We start from the raw sequence: 17,693 nt of genomic DNA, 5'->3' as shown, positions 1-17,693 counted from the left end.
CCGCCAGGCGATCCACTCAGCCTTTTTGCATTTCTCTTCAATCTCTTTTTTGCTGCCTCACTTTTTTCTCCTCCCCTCCCCTTCCCCTCTCTTCCTTACTTTTTTTGTATTTTTTTCTTATACCTTTTATACCCTCCCAACCGCAACCATGGTCTCCGCCTCGAAGGCTGCCCGCTTGGCTAAGCGTGCCGAGAAGCCCAAGGACACCAAGGTCGAGCTCGATGCCAATGGAAAGCCCATCGTCTCAGATGCCCCTGCCACCAAGGATCAGGAGGCTGTGAACAAGCTCACTGCTCAGATGGATAAGCACGGTCTCTCCGATCGTGTCACCACCGGTGTGCTGTCCTCTTTGCCCGCCTCTCGCGACGTTAAGATCACCTCTGCCTCCCTTGTGTTCCACGGAAAGGTCCTTGTCACCGACTCCACCCTCGAGTTGACCTTCGGTCGTCGCTACGGTCTCCTCGGTGAGAACGGCTGTGGAAAGTCCACTATCCTCAAGGCCATTGCTGCTCGCGAGTACCCCGTTCCCGAGCACATCGATATCTACCTTCTTAACGAGGGTGCTCCCCCCACTGATGACGGTGCCCTTGACTGGGTCGTTAAGGAGGCTGAGCGCCAATTGGAGGGTATGGAGAAGAAGGCTGAGGAGGTTCTCGAGAACGAGGGCCCTGACAGCCCTATCCTCGAAGATCTGTATGACGTAAGTATCTTTGATTTTTTCCCTTTCCATGTCAAATGACAATAAATGCTAATTACGATACAGCGTATGGACAAGATGGATCCCTCCACTTTCCACGTTCGTGCCTCTCTCATTTTGACCGGTCTCGGTTTCAACAAGGTCACTATCAACAAGAAGACCAAGGATATGTCTGGTGGATGGCGTATGCGTGTTGCCCTCGCCAAGGCTCTCTTCGTCAAGCCCTCTTTGCTCCTGCTTGATGACCCCACTGCCCATTTGGATTTGGAGGCTTGTGTGTGGCTTGAGGAGTACCTCAAGAAGTGGGACCGTACCCTGGTCCTGGTCTCCCACTCCATGGATTTCCTGAACGGTGTCTGTACCACCATGCTGGACATGCGTGGCCAGAGACTCCTCTACTACGGTGGTAACTACGACTCTTACCACAAGACCCGTAGTGAGCAGGAGACCAACCAGGCCAAGGCCTACACAAAGCAGCAGGAGGAAATCCAGCACATCAAGAAGTTCATTGCCTCCGCTGGTACCTACGCCAACTTGGTGCGTCAAGCCAAGTCCCGCCAGAAGATTCTCGACAAGATGGAGGCCGATGGCTTCATCCAGCCCGTACTTGCCGACCGTGTCTTCACCTTCCGCTTCGCCGATGTGGAGAAGCTCCCTCCCCCAGTCCTGTCCTTTGACGATGTCTCCTTCTCTTACTCCGGTAAGTGGGAAGACACCCTGTACGAGCACCTCGACCTCGGTGTGGATATGGACTCCCGTACCGCCCTGGTCGGCCCCAACGGTGTCGGCAAGTCCACCCTGCTCCGCCTCATGACCGGCAAGCTAAGCCCCATCGGCGGCCGTGTCTCCCGTCACACCCACTTGAAGCTCGGTGTCTACTCTCAGCACTCCGCCGAACAGCTCGACCTCACCAAGTCCTCCCTCGAGTTCGTCCGCGACCGCTTCCCCGAGAAGTCCCAGGACTACCAGTACTGGCGCCAGCAGCTCGGCCGCTACGGTCTCTCCGGTGAGGGCCAGACTGCCCTCATGGGCACTCTGTCCGAAGGTCAGAAGTCGCGTATCGTCTTCGCCCTGCTCGCCATCGAGTCCCCCAACATGATTCTGCTCGACGAGCCTACCAACGGTCTCGATATCCCCACCATCGACTCCCTGGCCGATGCCATCAACGCCTACTCTGGTGGTGTCGTTGTCGTGTCTCACGATTTCCGTCTCCTCGACAAGATTGCCAAGGATATCATGGTCTGCGAAGACAAGACCATCCGTCGTTGGGATGGCTCTATCGGACAGTACAAGGACCACCTCCGCAAGAAGATGTTGGCTGCCGGCGCTGTCTAAGCCTTCTTTTTTATGTTTTCACTTTTCTGTTTCTTTCCTTTTTCCATTGATGACGAAATGCTAGACGAGAACTGAAGGAATACAAATGCCCATCGGGGCACGAAAAGTTTGGTTCCCGAATGGGACGCTTTAAAAAGTTCCTTGGGTTGGGATGGGTTTTCATTTATTTCTTTTTTGTCTTAGATCGTTTGTCCTTTCCTCCGCTTCTAGATTATGGACCCTGGAGGCTTGGGCTTCTGCGTGTGTTGCTGTCATGATCATTACCCGATTGGACCAGACTCGATCAGTCTGTTCTTTGCTTTTTTGTCTTATCATGCATCCTAGATAGGGTATCTAGTCCTCTCTTCCGAGGTGAATATATGGGATGCCAGTACGCTCAATATGTATTTGCCTGGAATCTGTACTCTGATTATCTGCTCAAGTAGGCAGCCGCCATCTCTGCCTCTGTATAGTCTACTGCTACTAAATATGCCTGCAAGGACCCGTTTTAAGATTGCGCAGCTCTGTGCATGCTCAGCTGCATCTGGATATTCCTTACACTCCACATCAAGATTGCACGTCAACGCGGCAATGAAAGCTTTAGTCAGAGGTCATGGGAACAGTCTAAAAAAGACATTATTCTTTCTCATAAGAGAATGCGCCTCGCCGAGAAACAAAGCTCAATAAAGCCTTCAGTATCCCTCCATTGTCCATCTCGAACAAAGTCAAAGTCCTCTTTGTCCAAGTCAAACTTCACAAAAGCATAAATAAACCAACCAGCCACCCCCAAGCAACCCTTCATCTTACCTCCAAACCAACCAATACCAAAAAGCCAGGTAAGCACAAAACCCACAACCCCATAAACCTCGCTTTAGATCGACAAAATGAGCATGTCCGGCAACCGCTCTCTCCCGAACGACTTCGCAGAGATCTATACTCAAATATGCGAAGCTTTCACGCACAAAATGCAATGCCAGGTCTTTGCCTTGCTGAGCCCGTCCCCGAGCCCCGATTTCAAGGATCTCCGCGAGCGACTCAGCGAGATGGCGGAGAAGGTCCAGCAGATTGGGTATTTGGGGGAGGTTGGCGAGTTCCCGGTGCGGGATCATAAAATGGTTGTTAAACGGTGGGGGATGCGCGGTGTTAAGGAGATTTGTGGATTTATTGGGCTGGATCTGCTGCATATTCAGCAGGGTCTGGATGAGGAGTGGCCGCATGTTACTGCTGATCGGCTTGTGGCGCTTTTGGATGCTTTGCCTTTTTAGATTCAATTGAGTTTTTTCTTTTCTGCTTCAAGACTTTGGGTGACATTGCAGTTCGTAGGAGAAGTTTTATTATAGAAGGATAATGAAGATGAGATATGAACAAAATTGAGTTCTGATTTTGGAACTCTTGATATCGAGTGTTGCTTGAACTTTTGGTAGACTAGCAATGGGCCAGGTGGTGTAGAATATAGTCATCTAATATCTGGCAACAACATCGTGCAGGTAGTCACGCGTTGTGTAACTTTCCAATATAAGTCGAAGGCGTTTTGCGTGAAGTGAGCGCCAGCGCTGTCATAAGCATCCATGGCACAAGGAAATGTTAAAATGTTTGGTAAACCTTGACACCGCAAGGTATGTCTGGCACATCGGCACGTTATTTTGGTGAGAGGCATAATGAGGACCTCGTTCGAATTCCAATAGCATATCAAAGCATCATTGCTTGGTACGCTGCGTGACCAACTCTGGACCAAACACATCGTTACTCTGTCGGGCCATCTGCTCCTGTTCCAGTTTCCGCTTCTTTGCCAATCGCTCCGTTTCACTCTCTGAAGTGGCGACCCCGGAATCAGGTTGGACAGCAGCCGACTCTCGTTTCAGGTTCACCTTCTCTGGGTTCTGGCAGTGGTATAATTTCTTTGCAATGCGCTTGAGGCTCTTCATCTGCGCAGGATCAGATGAGAGGGGCGTGTATGATTGGAGGAGAGCCGAGCATTCTGTCAAAACACGGTGCAATTTGGACCGAATCTCGTAAAGAGGATTCACAAGTCCATTTTCGTCCATTTCAGGTTCAGGGATAGTTGCTGTGACAGGTCCACCCAGTTTAACATCGAGGAGGAACTCGGCCAACGGACGATCGGCTAGTAGAAACGCAGATAACCAAATTTGAGAAGGTGTGTACAAAAAGTATGCATCCGTCATTTGCGCGGCAGATTTCAATATTTCACGCGTCGTGCCGTGTGCCCGAGCAATTCGATCTGACATTGATGAGGATGGGACAGGAGGGGGCGCTATGGATAGCAATCCTTGTTGGAGATCTTCAGCAGTCTCATGCGGTAGATGAGGAGCTGGTTGGCCATGGCCTTGGGCGATGGCCTGTAACTCCATAACGCCACCTTCAAGTCCCCGGAATGGATGCCGTACGTCAAAGGTGAAACGGAGACCTTGCATGAGCAGGAATTCTGGCGCAATGACATCTTCTGCTGATGTTTCGCCGGGGATACCATCTGCAAAATGTCGAAGAGACATATAATAGTTCTCGGTTTTGGTAGCAACAAATAGCGCACATGCCATGATCGACTTCGGGTGGTATGTCATAGGTGAATTGGTCATGTAGAACCGGCGAAGATACTGAATGGCAGTGGCCTGTATGCGCAGAGCGCAATAATGTCAGCTTTGAAGTCACTTCTCTCCTTCAAACATGGTAAGTAGGAAACAAGACTCTCTACAATTCAACGTACTCGAACCATCGTCGGCATTGGTGGCTTGTATGTGTCCCCCAGTTCCAGCGTCTTTTCGCAGTAATATCGTACGAGAACCAGCTCCTCCTCTGGGGTCAAGCACTCAATTTCCCTGTCATCTTTGCTTTTCCCGTCTATATCGCTTCCAGGTTGTGGTGTTCCGGCGGCGGAGGAGGCGGTCGACTGGTGAGTTTCGCGGGATCTGCGCAAGGCAGCGCGCACGCGCTCGCTGGCAACAGCATTTGTTGTGGCCCGCAGAGATTGTAGAGAAGGTTCGGTGTAGGACCACAGTCGGTACTGGGATGAAGACCGGTAAATGTCGTCTTCGATCATGATGCCGGAGCTGTTGGTTTCTCAGGGAAGATTGAAAGGCTACCGGTGGTCTTGTTTTCGTGCGAGGGAAGGTGGGCAGAAGTGACCTTGTCACAGATATATAAGTTGCTGAAAGGAGCGGTAGTCTAGTTCTCTTTATAAATCTCAAGATGTTGGTTAATCAAGGCTCAGTACCTAGGTGAGTGATCATCCCATCTTGGGTGTCGAAAGTTGAAGCTCCAGCTTATCGATAAGCGTAGCCCTCACAGCCCTCACACCGTCACAATTTTGCTTCAGACTACATATTCTACAGTTCGAATGTAACTTTGGTGTGCAACTATGATGCTAATTTTGGATTGAAAACATGACCAAAAGCTGTGAACATTTCTCATGTATGACCCACCCAATGCAATGTACCCATTTTCCATGTAAACATATTTTTCCATCCAGTTCTTCGTCACAAACACCAATTTACATATTTGCATGTCACATGTAGTCGTCACGATCACTCACCAAGAAGTCGGGTAGTAATGTCACCCATCTGACCTTCGGTCAATTCGTAATCTTGACCTCCATTTTGATCGGCCCCTGCGAAGCGGAATGCGGCCACCACACGCTCGACATCGAAGCCCATGCTGCCGAAACGGTCAATTAAATCCTTATTATATCCATCATATCTAACGGAGGTCAGTCGCTGATTACAGTATAGTAGCAAGAAGAAACACTCACTTTGCCAGACTATCTTTGACAGCTCCTAGTTGAACCTCGTCAACGGTAGATCCGCTTCCATTGCCATCGTCACTCGTTGGGGCGCCAGCATAGATGACTGCCCAGTTGCGGGCAACTCGCTCAAACTCTTTGGGTGTCTTGAGGAGCATATTAGCCACTTCTGCATCTTGAGGATCTTTGGGTTCAGGCGTGCTGAGCAAAGACTGCAATGAAAGCAGAGACGATTTAATGGTCAGGACTGGTGACCAGGCACTGGAAAGCGTGTCAAGACAAATTGCACCCTACATTGGCAGTCAGTACTGACAGTACACACTAAATATACATATTGCCCGAAGTAAACTAACCGTTTGGCTGCTGATATTTGGATGCCATACTTTGGTCTCAAACTTCATGGTAGGCGGACGGAAAGGGTAATCGGTGGGGATCTTAATCTCGATGTTGTAGGTGCCTCCCTCGTATGGAGTTCCGGGTGGGCCTGGGAATGATCCTCTGAGGTGTGTCACATCATCATTGCTGTAAAACGGCTCTGCTTTGATCTGGGAGTGGGAGTCGGCATGAATATCCGCAATCTCCTTTCCGATCCGACGAAGACGGTTGCTAGCCATTGCGATTCAAAGGTTCAATACCGACACGAGTTTGTGGTGATATGAGCTCGGCGCTTATGTGTGGAGGAAAGATACGGTAGGTCTATTCCCTTATGGACACAATGTTCACAAGAGCGTGGAAGCTAACAACGGAAAGGATTGCGAAGAAGCGGAAGGTGGATTTGGGCTGATAGGATGGTGGTGTTGTTAGAAGACATTTAATAAAACCGAGAGAGGGCCAGGAATAGAGCACAGTGTGGCAATTCACCGAAGGCAATTGAGAGAGCAGCTGAAACTAAGACATCGATCTTACCTATGGAGGGGAACTATGAGGGGGATTCGACGATAGTGATGGGTTTAATCACTGCGTTCTTGTAGTAAAGACCTTGGGGAAGTGCACTACTTTCTAAAGTCCTCAACAGTGCGAAACCGAGTTCAGTGAAGAGTTGAGTCGAAGTATAAATCCCTTTTTGTTCGTCGAGTCTCAAATATTCGAGAGCACGGAGCAAAGGCGCTAAGGCAATAAAGACATGACGCAGTAGACGCCTGAGGCTGAAACATCACGTGATGGAACAACAGCTTCCAGCTCGCTGAGCATCTTACCCCGAGCGATAACCGCTACATCTGCACTGACAATCCATCCCTTTCCAGCCGTGTTTCCCATCATTTCCCGTTCTCTGAAGCTCGGGATCTACATTACCTTGATTCAATTTACGACTGTACACTTGGAACTCTGATTGTCTCCCTCTGGGTGGCTGACAAACATGGTGAGTGTTTCAACCTTCGACCACTTTGGATCATGTGGAATCGGATCCACTGACATTTATCTATAGGGTCAACAGCAGTCTAATATGGGCGGCGGCCCTGGTGGCGATGGACGTGATGACAAGGACAAGAAGGTATGTCTTGTCTCTTTGCATCTGCTACGCAACTGGCACTAACGCCTCTCATTAGAAGGACAAGCCTAGATACGAGCCTCCCCCACCACCTACCACCCGCATCGGAAAGAAGAAGCGCAAGGCTGCTGGTCCCAGTACTGCCTCTAAGCTCCCCGACATCTACCCTACATCGCGATGCAAGCTACGATACCTTCGCATGCAGCGCGTGCATGACCACCTGCTGCTGGAGGAGGAGTATGTTGAGAACATGGAGCGAATGCGCAAAGCTAAGGCCCAGGCCTCCCAGGATCCTGCCAGCCGAACAGGCGACCTGGATGTGATGGATCGGAACGCCGACGAGCGGAGTCGAGTCGATGACATGCGAGGCAGCCCGATGGGTGTCGGCAACTTGGAAGAGTTGATCGATGATGACCATGCTATTGTGTCCAGCGCCACTGGTCCCGAGTACTACGTCTCCATCATGTCTTTCGTTGATAAAGACCTTCTCGAGCCAGGTGCCAGTATCCTTTTGCATCATAAGTCAGTATCCGTTGTTGGTGTATTGACTGAGGAATCCGACCCCTTGGTCTCTGTGATGAAGCTAGACAAGGCGCCCACAGAATCATATGCGGACATTGGTGGTTTGGAGCAGCAAATCCAGGAAGTACGAGAGTCCGTGGAGCTGCCCTTGCTACACCCTGAGCTGTATGAGGAGATGGGCATCAAGCCTCCCAAGGGTGTCATCCTTTACGGTGCACCCGGTACTGGAAAGACCCTGCTTGCTAAGGCTGTTGCCAACCAAACCAGTGCTACTTTCCTGCGTATTGTTGGCAGTGAACTGATCCAGAAGTACCTGGGTGATGGTCCCCGCCTGGTTCGCCAGATTTTCTCAGTCGCAGCTGATCACGCGCCGTCCATCGTCTTTATTGATGAGATTGATGCTATTGGTACAAAGCGATATGAATCACAATCTGGTGGTGAGCGAGAAATCCAGCGAACCATGCTGGAGCTTCTTAACCAGTTGGATGGATTCGACGACCGTGGTGATGTGAAGGTGATCATGGCCACTAACAAGATTGAGACGTTGGACCCGGCTTTGATCCGACCTGGTCGTATCGACCGCAAGATTCTCTTCGAGAACCCAGACCGTGAGTGCTATACTTGCGATTGTTCTTTCGAAATGGTTTACTAACAGCTCCTAGAAAATACCAAGAAGAAGATCTTCACCCTGCACACTTCTAAGATGTCTCTCGGTGACGATGTTGACCTGGAGGAATTCATCAACCAGAAGGACGATCTCTCTGGTGCCGACATTCGCGCCATTTGTACCGAGGCTGGTCTTATGGCCCTGAGAGAGCGTCGTATGCGGGTCCAGATGGATGACTTCCGGGCTGCCCGTGAGCGCATCATGAAGACTAAACAGGACGGAGGTCCCGTGGAGGGTCTGTACCTGTAAGGGCTGGCAATCAATCAAAACGAGTGCCGGACTACTTGCGGTGGAACCCTATAGATATGTCCTTTGTGTATTGTAATAATTGAGTGACGAGTGAAATTTAAAGCGCTCTTTACCCAGAAATTTCCCTAATTTATCCTTTGAAATCTGTATCAACTATATGTTTTGCGAGTAGTAACTAATGATCGTCGGTCCTCCAGGGCTCTGGACCGCTTATCGGCCGTGTTGCAAACATTACAAACAAGCTCACTATCAGGTCGAAGCCTCTTCATCTGTCGCAAAGTTTCTCACGCATTAATCATGGATGAATTCGACGAGGACGCATTCAACAAGTTCTTCCCCTCAAGCTTTGGGAAGCAGAGCAAGTCGGTCGATGTTGATTCTCAGATCGACCGCTCTAAGCGTGTCGATATCTCAGTGGCGAAGCTAGAAAGCAATAAACCAACTACTGCCACAGAGCCTACAGGAAGTGGTGATGAGAAAAAAGACAGCAATGATGATAGCGACAATGACTCTTCCGATGACTCGGATGATGACGATGACGAGTTCCCGGTATCGCATGAGCTTGTTCTCAAGAGTCATGAGCGTGCCGTGACTAGCATGACGGTGGACCCTTCGGGCGCACGACTAATTACAGGTTCTACCGATTGTACATTGAAACTACACGACTTTGCTTCGATGACCCCTTCTACCCTTCGTGCCTTCAAATCCGTCGATCCCTCGGCCCAGAAATCGTCTGCGGCCCAAGACACTCACCCTGTTAACTTCGTCGCATTCAATGCGCTTTCGCCAAGTCACGTCCTAGCAATTCCTGCCACCTCCAAACCTCGTATTCTGAGCCGTGATGGCGAGGTCCTCACGGAATTTGTGAAGGGTGATCCGTACTTGCGAGATCTCCACCTCACGAAAGGACATGTCTCCGAAGTTACTTGTGGTGCTTGGAGTCCCTCCAATCTTAATCTATGTGCCACGGCTGGAACTGATAGTACAATACGGATATGGGATGCCAACTCTGGTCGCTCGCAGAAAGAAGTCATCGTACACAAGTCGCGGGCGGCTGGCTCCGCTGGTCGGACGAAAATCACGGCTATCGCATGGGGCTCGCCCAAGCAAGGAGGTGCTGACATTCTAGTCGGCGCTGCTCTTGATGGTAGTCTAGCTATGTGGGGTGGAAACGGCCCTTACACCAGGCCTAGTGGGGAGATCAAGGATGCTCATGCCCGAGATACTTGGACGAGCGGATTGGATATCAGTTCCGATGGAAGACTTGTCATCACCAGAGGTGGCGATGATACGATCAAGCTGTGGGATACTAGAAAATTTAAGACCCCTGTCACAACTGTTACTCATGCTTCGACATCTTCGCGCTACCCGACTTCCAACATCCAGTTCTCTCCCTCATCTGCGAACGTGATCACAGGCTCTGAAACTGGTCATTTGCATATCCTCAACCCCGCAACCTTGAGACCGGAGCTGGTTACCCCAGTGACACCTGGATCACCCTTGATTACAGTTTTGTGGCATGAAAAGCTCAACCAAATCTTGACGGGCTCAGCCAATGCCGAAACCCATGTACTCTACAACCCTACTATGTCCACAAAGGGTGCAGCGACGGTCATGTCTAAGGCGCCTAAACTCCGCCACGTCGACGACGTGATCATGACCACTGATTTGAGTCAGGGTCTGTCCGGCGACTCAGTCGTCGTCGGCTCCAACGGAGTCCCGCATTACAGCTCTTCAACGTGGTCTTCTCGTCACCCTGAAGTTGGACTGACAGCGTCCGGGCGCTCCCGAGACCCCCGTCGTCCATACCAGCCAGCGCAGACACCGTTTTCCAAGACCAATCCGGATGACAAGCACATTCGCGACAACATTCCACTCAGCTCTAGGCTTGATGAAGATCCCCGAGAAGCACTATTGAAGTATGCCGAAAAGGCCGAGAAGGATCCTATATACACCAGGGCGTACAAGGAAACCCAGCCAACTGCTATCTTTGCGGAGCTGAGTGACGAGGAGGAGAAAGGACCCGAAAAGAAGAAACCCAGGCGATGATCGAAAATGTCTAGTCCATGTGAAGTAATATAATGATGATCGGTTCCCAAGATCAATCAAGATCTCTTGGTTCGGCCCAGTTTCCTATGCAATATAGTCTCGTAGTAATTCCCGAGTCTCAAAGGTGAGACGCATCTCCTTGCTTCCGTTATGGCATGTCCCCTCTTTTGCTGCTCCATGACGTCCCAAAGAGCCCGACGATCCCCAACTGCCCGCCCGGGCCGCCAATGATAGCAATGGGCGCAACTGCATGAGCTTTGGCCTTGCGCAAACGATGATTTGGCGTACATTCAATTCGTATTCCATGCCGTGTCGATTTGATTAGCGCGTAGGCTCCAGGAGCGAAGCCGGGATTTTGGTGCTGACATATCAATCTTTCCGCGCCTCCGTGCATTGCCGCCTGCCCAAACCTCTTCACACTCACTCACTTCCGTGGTGATACTTTTCGCGTCTTAGTATCTGCGGATCATAATGCGGTATTTTGCAACCTGAGATCAAATGCTCCACGTCGAATCTGGGGGCTCGTATTAATCGGCCGGATCTGCCGGAGAGCTGGGGTGTATAGGGGCGCCTTACAAATAAAGCTTTCGAGCAAGCGCCCTATCAGTATTTGAAACCCCACCGCGCATCTTTTTCAGAAAAATGGCGTCGCCACAAGCGAAGCTGGCAGCAAGCCTGTTTCCTTCTCTCCTCGCTGCAGCCACCTCCCCGTCAAACGCAGCTTCTTCAATCCACCAGATCTTTGCCGTTCCGTCCAACTCTACCGATATTCCGTCCGGTCATCATGGAAATACCGAGGGGGATATGCATCAATGGTCATCGCTGATCGGTATAATCACGGCTTTGTGCGGCAACGTCCTTATCTCGTTGGCCCTCAATATCCAACGCTATGCGCATATCCGAATCGCAAGAGAATTTGAGCAGGACAAGAGCCGCAATGGGGCAAATGGAAGCAACGGCACTCATGGCGAACAAAGAGGCCGATCTCCGGGACATTACCGAGACTCCGAGGACGAGTTCGAACCTTATCGAGATGATGGCGACCACACTGAAGGTCGCAACAGTATCTCCAGCGCACGCGACAGCGATTATAGTTCCGGAGGTAGCAAAGATGGGTCTGAAGGGAATCGTAAATCCTATCTCAAGTCACCATACTGGTGGGTCGGAATCGTACTCATGGTTGTGGGAGAGATGGGAAACTTCATGGCCTATGGGTTCGCACCGGCGTCGATTGTGTCGCCATTGGGAGTTGTCGCCTTGATATCGAACTGCATTATTGCGCCGTGTCTGCTCAAGGAACAATTCCGCAAGCGTGATATTTGGGGCGTGCTTATTTCTGTTGCTGGAGCTGTCGTTGTTGTTCTCAGTGCTAAGTCGTCTGAAGAGCAGTTTGGACCCCATGAAATTTGGGTCATGATCACGCGCTGGGAGTTCGAGCTTTACCTCGGATTGACCATCTCTCTGATTGTCGGTCTCATGTGGGCGAGTCACCAATATGGCTCGCGATCAATTCTAATTGATGTCGGGCTCGTGGCACTATTTGGTGAGCTTCATCGTTGCCTGTTTACGGTGCTCCTTTTTGACCTCATTGCTAACCATTATCGAAAGGCGGATATACGGCGCTTTCTACGAAGGGTGTCTCATCTTTACTTTCTGGTACACTTTGGCATGTTATCACATTCCCCGTGACATACCTTCTTGTGTTTGTCCTAGTCTTCAGCGCTTTGATGCAAGTTCGTTACATCAATCGTGCTCTTCAGAGATTCGATTCAACACAGGTAATTCCAACACAGTTTGTCCTCTTCACCCTTGCTGTTATCATCGGAAGCGCGGTGCTTTATCGTGACTTCGAGTCGATTACAGCTATTCGGGCCACAAAGTTTGTGGGTGGATGTCTCTTGACCTTCCTTGGGGTCTACTTCATCACAAGCGGCAGGGTGCGCGCCGATAATGAGTCTTCATTCTCATCTAATGACGAAGAAGGATCCATTGGATTATTGAACGGAGAAAGATACCATGATAGAATTGATCTATCCCCACCTGGTCATCAAATGCCGAAAACATCCCATGTTTCCACGGAAGCACATTTTGCTACAGTGCGATCTCCTCCGGGGTCTTTGTTGAGCCAAGGAATTGAAGGAGTCGACGAGGAACGTTCTACTCCCAGAGGCATCCTTTCCGCTTCTCTCTCGTCACATAATGAGTCCTTGACCGCCGAGTCCCCGAAATCCGGTCCCTCGTTTGATTTCACCTCACCATTGCGACCACCATCCCGAATGTCGAACCCGTGGGAAGAACTTTACGATCAACCTGTTGTGACTTCCCACTCTGATGATCAGATTTTCCGCCCTTCAACTCCAACGGAGCAGGGAACTGACGCGACCCAATCGACAGTTCTTTTGCAATTCCCTCCTGCGCCTGGCATTGAGACAACACCAATCTCAACCTCCAACGGCGACGTTGGTGTTGTGCGGCGTGCTTCAACCCCAACTGTGTTGACCCAGGCCACCCAAACCGGACAGACTGATCCTGTCCTTGAAACGCCGTCGCGACGCGCACTGCGAAACTCCATCTCGCATCGTTTCTCCCCTGGGCCTCTTCTCCCCACACTATCAGGTGGCTTTACTGCCGTGGTTGCGGACTCGATTCGACGCGGTGACGGCAGTCCTCTCAAGGACCGCTCAAGGCGGAGACAGGGCCGTCGGCGTCAGCTTGATGGTGCTTTCGTAGACCCATCTATCCCTACCGATGGACTTAGCCTCGACACACCGCTCTCGCTTGCTACTGCTCGTCTCCAATCCGCCACCCATTTGGCCGACACTGCTGTGGAAGGTGGTCGTTCCACCCCGGCTCTTGCGACCGAAACCTACACCGCCCCAACACGAATCCCCAACGAAGGTTCGAACCGACTCCGCAGTCTTAGTGACTCTTGGGGTGGTGGCCTTGCATGGTTAGGTGGTGCACTCCGCAAATCACAAAACAAGACCGTCGAGAGTGCCGTTGCCACGCAAGGAACGCCAACGCCAGAAAACGAAACACCGCCTGGCCCAAGCAACGATTCACTTGGTCCTTCTGGTGCCGACACAGATGATCAGTGATAATCGTTGCAACCCTGATGCGTAAGGATAGTACATGCAAGTGGCTGGGTCACTCGGGCTGTACATTTAGGTTTTTTTTTCTCTTTTCCCGACTTTTGTTTGGTGATACCATACTTTCTTGTAATAGGCATTGCATTCTGCGGGTGTATGTTGGGCCTTTATTCTGTACTTTCTTTGAATATGTCGTTCTGCACTGTATACATAAATGAGTGGGGAAACCCATCGTTAACCATTCATCCCCCTTTTTACCCTCAATTTGTACACTGATTCATCTTGGCCGTCCCAACGCAATATTTTCCCAAGCCTCCTGACATGATGCATCATCCCCGCCGGATGGAACAGGAAGCCCTAATAGGTGGAAAAAGTTAGAAGCAAGTTTAGCTGCCCAGGCGCAGGCAACTACTCCAAATAGACTGAGCCTCTCTTCATTCACCATTCAATTTAGCCGGTAATCCCTTCTCCTCTGTACCCCTCAATCCCAATTTAATAACAGTGTGGAGGCGGGGATGTTACTCCGTCTCATTATGGTGCTAGCTCGGCTCTAACCACGCCAAGCAGTGCACTACTGCAGCCATTTGTACTGATCGGATCCCTTCTAGTACTGAAGACGGCTTTATTTCCGGTAAATAATATGCGAGCCAGCAGATTTCTCTAATATAGTTCAATTAACTTCAATTAACGGGATTTGGGACTCTTGTCATGCACCGTGACTGGCTTTCAGCGCATCGTCATTAGCTCCACCGAGGAGGTATCTAGCGCACATTGCATAGTTATATGCAATTGATTTCCCCGGAAAATGGATTCGATTTTGTTCGAATCTCAGGGACGATCAGCATATTGACTTTTGTTCCGTCGGTTCAGGACAGGTCTTGTGGTCAAAATGGTGGGCAATATGCTTTCCAATGGGCTGTTGCTCGTGCAGCTCTTTGCAGCTTTGGCCTTGGGGAAGTCAACTTCCACCCCGCTCTACAAGGATGCTAGTGCTCCGGTGGAAAAGAGAGTGAAGGATTTGCTGGGCCGGATGACTATTGAGGATAAGATGAGTCAATTGATACAAGGTGCTTCATCATTCTTGAGATCCATGATCATCCTGGTACTTAAGGTACTAACTCTGATGTTGAATAGGCGATGTCACGAATTGGATGAATTCAACATCGGGAGAGTTCAACTACACTGGTCTGGTGGCGAACATGGAAATGAAGGCAGGGATGTTTTATGGTATGAACACACGGTCGCCGGGGTCAATTCCAGCTGAAGGAACTTATATGTTAACGGTTCTCAGTTGGGTACCCCGTTGCTTGGGATTGGATTTCGGACAATATCAAGAGAGGCCAGGACTATCTACTCCAAAACACGACTTTAGGAATTCCTGCTATTGTTCAAACTGAAGGTATGCGATTGAGAAGGATCCGCCTGTAAAACGTGTGCTAATGACTATACTCCATGGTAGGTATCCATGGCTTCTTGATCGGTAATGCTACCATCTTCAATTCACCTATTGCATATGGATGCTCGTGGAACAGGGATGTAAGTCATCTTTTCCAACTGGACACAAGCCTATTATTCTGCAAGATTCCTAACAGTACATTGTATAGCTCATCGAAAAAATGGCAGAGATCGTTGGGCAAGAAGCTAAAGCACTCGGTATTAGCCAGCTATTTGCCCCTGTTGTCGATCTCGCTCGTGAGCTTCGATACGGCCGAGTGAGTTTAATTTATATACCAAGACACAATGTCTCAAAGCTAACAACAGATCTTCAAGGTCGAGGAAACTTTCTCCGAGGACCCCTACCTCGCCGGCGAAGTCGGCTACAGCTACGTCAAAGGAGTACAAAGCAAAAATGTCTCATCAATGGTCAAGCACTTTGCCGGCTTCAGTGCCCCGGAGCAGGGAATCAACACTGGTCCAGTCCACGGTGGCGAGCGAGAGCTCCGAACAACGTACGTGTCGTACCCTAAGGGATTGAATATTTGGCTTACAACCTGAAAGATGGCTTCCCTCGTTCAAGCGTGCTATCATTGATGCAGGCGCTTGGTCTATCATGGCTGCATACCACTCGTAAGTCCGCCACCTGAAGCATGGTCAGCGCCTACTCTAACGTGATTCACCAGATATGATGGCATTCCAGCAGTCTCCGATTACCACACCCTCACGGAGATCCTCAGAAAAGAATGGGGATATGAATACTTCGTTATGACAGATGCAGGTGGTAGCGACAGACTATGCAGCTACTTCAAAATGTGCGAGAGTGATCCCATAGACAAGGAATCCGTTACCACGCAGCTTCTGACTGCTGGAACCGACGTCGAGATGGGAGGTGGTTCATTGTGGGTGCTGGGTCTATTTTTCACAGTGTCAAATATACTAACCATGCAACAGCAATTTCCAAAAGATCCCAGAGCTTGTCAAGTCTGGCAAGCTCGATATCTCAGTCGTAAACACTGCTGTATCCAGGCTGCTGCGAGCTAAGTTTGAAATGGGTCTCTTTGAGAATCCATATCCTGCGGCGCCGGAGAATCAGTGGGAGAAGCTTATCCACAGTAAGAAGGCCGTGGAACTTGCAAGAGAACTAGACAAGGAGTCTATCGTTTTGCTGGAGAACCATAACGAGACTTTGCCTCTGAAGAAATCGGGCAATATTGCAGTTATCGGGCCTATGGCTGATGGCTTTATGAACGTGAGTCCGCATTCGTCAATCCCTTGCACATCACTCTGATCTTAGTGGCTAACATATCATAGTATGGAGACTACGTTGTCTACAAGAGTCAGTACCGGGGTGTCACCCCACTAGACGGCATCAAGGCTGCAGTAGGAGACAAGGCCCAGATCCACTATGCGCAAGGATGCGAGCGCTGGAGCAATGACCAGTCTGGGTTCGACGCTGCGATCGAAGCAGCCAAGAAATCAGACGTCGCTGTCGTGGTCGTCGGAACCTGGTCTCGCGACCAATTCGAGCTCTGGCAAGGACTGAACGCAACGTAAGCATACCAACCCCAAGATTTGTCCGAGCAAAAAATGCTAACAAACACCCAGAACGGGCGAACACGTTGACGTAGATGATCTCTCCCTCGTCGGCGCCCAAGGACCCCTAATCAAAGCCATTGCCGACACAGGCGTTCCCACAATCGTGGTTCTATCTAGCGGCAAGCCCATCACAGACACCTGGATCTCAAACAGCACCTCAGCACTCGTACAACAATTCTACCCCTCCGAACAAGGCGGCAATGCGCTCGCCGACGTCCTCTTCGGCGACTACAACCCGTCCGGCAAGCTCTCCGTCAGTTTCCCGCGTTATGTTGGCGACCTCCCAATCTTCTACGACTATTTGAATTCCGGTCGCTCAATCGGCGATTCTGGCAAAGAGCTCAGCAACGGCACGCTTGTCTTCGGGCACCAGTATGTTCTCGGTAACCCGACGCCGTGGTACCCCTTCGGCTATGGGAAGAGTTATTCGAGCTTCAAGTATGGTGCTGTGAAGGTGGATAAGAGTTCTGTCTCGGCGTCTGATAGTACTGTCACTGTTAGTGTGGATGTGATGAATACCCATGCTACGCGGGAGGGCACAGAGGTTGTGCAGGCTTATATCCAGGATGAGATTGCTTCTGTTGTTGTGCCCAATCGGCAGCTGAAGGGCTTTGAAAAGGTTGTTATTCCGGCGGGGAAGACGAAGACTGTGAAGATTCCGATCAAGATTCAGGATATTGGAGTTTGGAATTCGAGGATGAAGTATGTTGTTGAGCCTGGAAGGTTTACTGTGCTTGTTGGGAGTAGTTCGGAGGATATTCGTGGGAACTCAACTTTTACTGTTAGGTAGGAGGTTTCATGGTTGACGTGGAGTTCCTGTGGATGTGAAG

The 17,693-nt window shown here is 50.3% G+C and overlaps 9 protein-coding genes across 9 annotated transcripts; 6 read left to right on the top strand and 3 right to left on the bottom strand.

Moving 5' to 3' along the window:
* Positions 1-148: 148 nt before the first annotated feature.
* Positions 149-2,032, top strand: N7529_003179 (ATP-binding cassette family ATPase ARB1; the record flags this gene model as incomplete). The annotated part of the gene is made up of 2 exons (XM_057238706.1): positions 149-700; positions 764-2,032. 2 exons carry the CDS (start codon positions 149-151, stop codon positions 2,030-2,032), a joined length of 1,821 nt encoding a protein of 606 aa, XP_057101317.1.
* An 863-nt stretch (positions 2,033-2,895) lies between these two features.
* N7529_003178 (uncharacterized protein) lies at positions 2,896-3,276 on the top strand (the record flags this gene model as incomplete). Its single annotated transcript, XM_057238705.1, has 1 exon — positions 2,896-3,276. The coding sequence occupies one exon, from the start codon at positions 2,896-2,898 to the stop codon at positions 3,274-3,276; it is 381 nt and encodes a 126-aa protein (XP_057101316.1).
* A 432-nt stretch (positions 3,277-3,708) lies between these two features.
* On the bottom strand, positions 3,709-5,066 carry N7529_003177 (TFIIH complex kinase subunit CCL1; the record flags this gene model as incomplete). Its single annotated transcript, XM_057238704.1, has 2 exons — positions 3,709-4,638; positions 4,734-5,066. 2 exons carry the CDS (start codon positions 5,064-5,066, stop codon positions 3,709-3,711), a joined length of 1,263 nt encoding a protein of 420 aa, XP_057101315.1.
* Positions 5,067-5,550: 484 nt separating this feature from the next.
* N7529_003176 (E2 ubiquitin-conjugating protein UBC1) lies at positions 5,551-6,379 on the bottom strand (the record flags this gene model as incomplete). The annotated part of the gene is made up of 3 exons (XM_057238703.1): positions 5,551-5,722; positions 5,775-6,055; positions 6,119-6,379. The coding sequence occupies 3 exons, from the start codon at positions 6,377-6,379 to the stop codon at positions 5,551-5,553; spliced, it is 714 nt and encodes a 237-aa protein (XP_057101314.1).
* Positions 6,380-6,872: 493 nt separating this feature from the next.
* Positions 6,873-7,124, bottom strand: N7529_003175 (uncharacterized protein; the record flags this gene model as incomplete). Its single annotated transcript, XM_057238702.1, has 2 exons — positions 6,873-7,049; positions 7,074-7,124. 2 exons carry the CDS (start codon positions 7,122-7,124, stop codon positions 6,873-6,875), a joined length of 228 nt encoding a protein of 75 aa, XP_057101313.1.
* Positions 7,123-8,692, top strand: N7529_003174 (proteasome regulatory particle base subunit RPT2; the record flags this gene model as incomplete). Its single annotated transcript, XM_057238701.1, has 4 exons — positions 7,123-7,125; positions 7,192-7,257; positions 7,313-8,384; positions 8,439-8,692. 4 exons carry the CDS (start codon positions 7,123-7,125, stop codon positions 8,690-8,692), a joined length of 1,395 nt encoding a protein of 464 aa, XP_057101312.1.
* Positions 8,693-8,989: 297 nt separating this feature from the next.
* N7529_003173 (WD40 repeat domain-containing protein) lies at positions 8,990-10,741 on the top strand (the record flags this gene model as incomplete). The annotated part of the gene is made up of 1 exon (XM_057238700.1): positions 8,990-10,741. The coding sequence occupies one exon, from the start codon at positions 8,990-8,992 to the stop codon at positions 10,739-10,741; it is 1,752 nt and encodes a 583-aa protein (XP_057101311.1).
* Positions 10,742-11,383: 642 nt separating this feature from the next.
* N7529_003172 (DUF803 domain membrane protein) lies at positions 11,384-13,839 on the top strand (the record flags this gene model as incomplete). Its single annotated transcript, XM_057238699.1, has 2 exons — positions 11,384-12,284; positions 12,350-13,839. The coding sequence occupies 2 exons, from the start codon at positions 11,384-11,386 to the stop codon at positions 13,837-13,839; spliced, it is 2,391 nt and encodes a 796-aa protein (XP_057101310.1).
* Positions 13,840-14,719: 880 nt separating this feature from the next.
* N7529_003171 (uncharacterized protein) lies at positions 14,720-17,653 on the top strand (the record flags this gene model as incomplete). The annotated part of the gene is made up of 11 exons (XM_057238698.1): positions 14,720-14,897; positions 14,965-15,057; positions 15,122-15,229; positions 15,290-15,366; positions 15,435-15,542; positions 15,601-15,779; positions 15,829-15,897; positions 15,951-16,166; positions 16,219-16,516; positions 16,579-16,817; positions 16,873-17,653. 11 exons carry the CDS (start codon positions 14,720-14,722, stop codon positions 17,651-17,653), a joined length of 2,346 nt encoding a protein of 781 aa, XP_057101309.1.
* Positions 17,654-17,693: the final 40 nt, after the last annotated feature.

Source organism: Penicillium soppii (assembly GCF_028829465.1).
Source record: "Penicillium soppii strain IBT 18220 chromosome Unknown utg000003l, whole genome shotgun sequence".
Classification (NCBI taxonomy): Eukaryota; Fungi; Ascomycota; class Eurotiomycetes; order Eurotiales; family Aspergillaceae; genus Penicillium; species Penicillium soppii.
The sequence above is the reverse complement of the archived record's forward strand: the minus strand, read 5'-3'. Positions and strand labels throughout refer to the sequence as shown.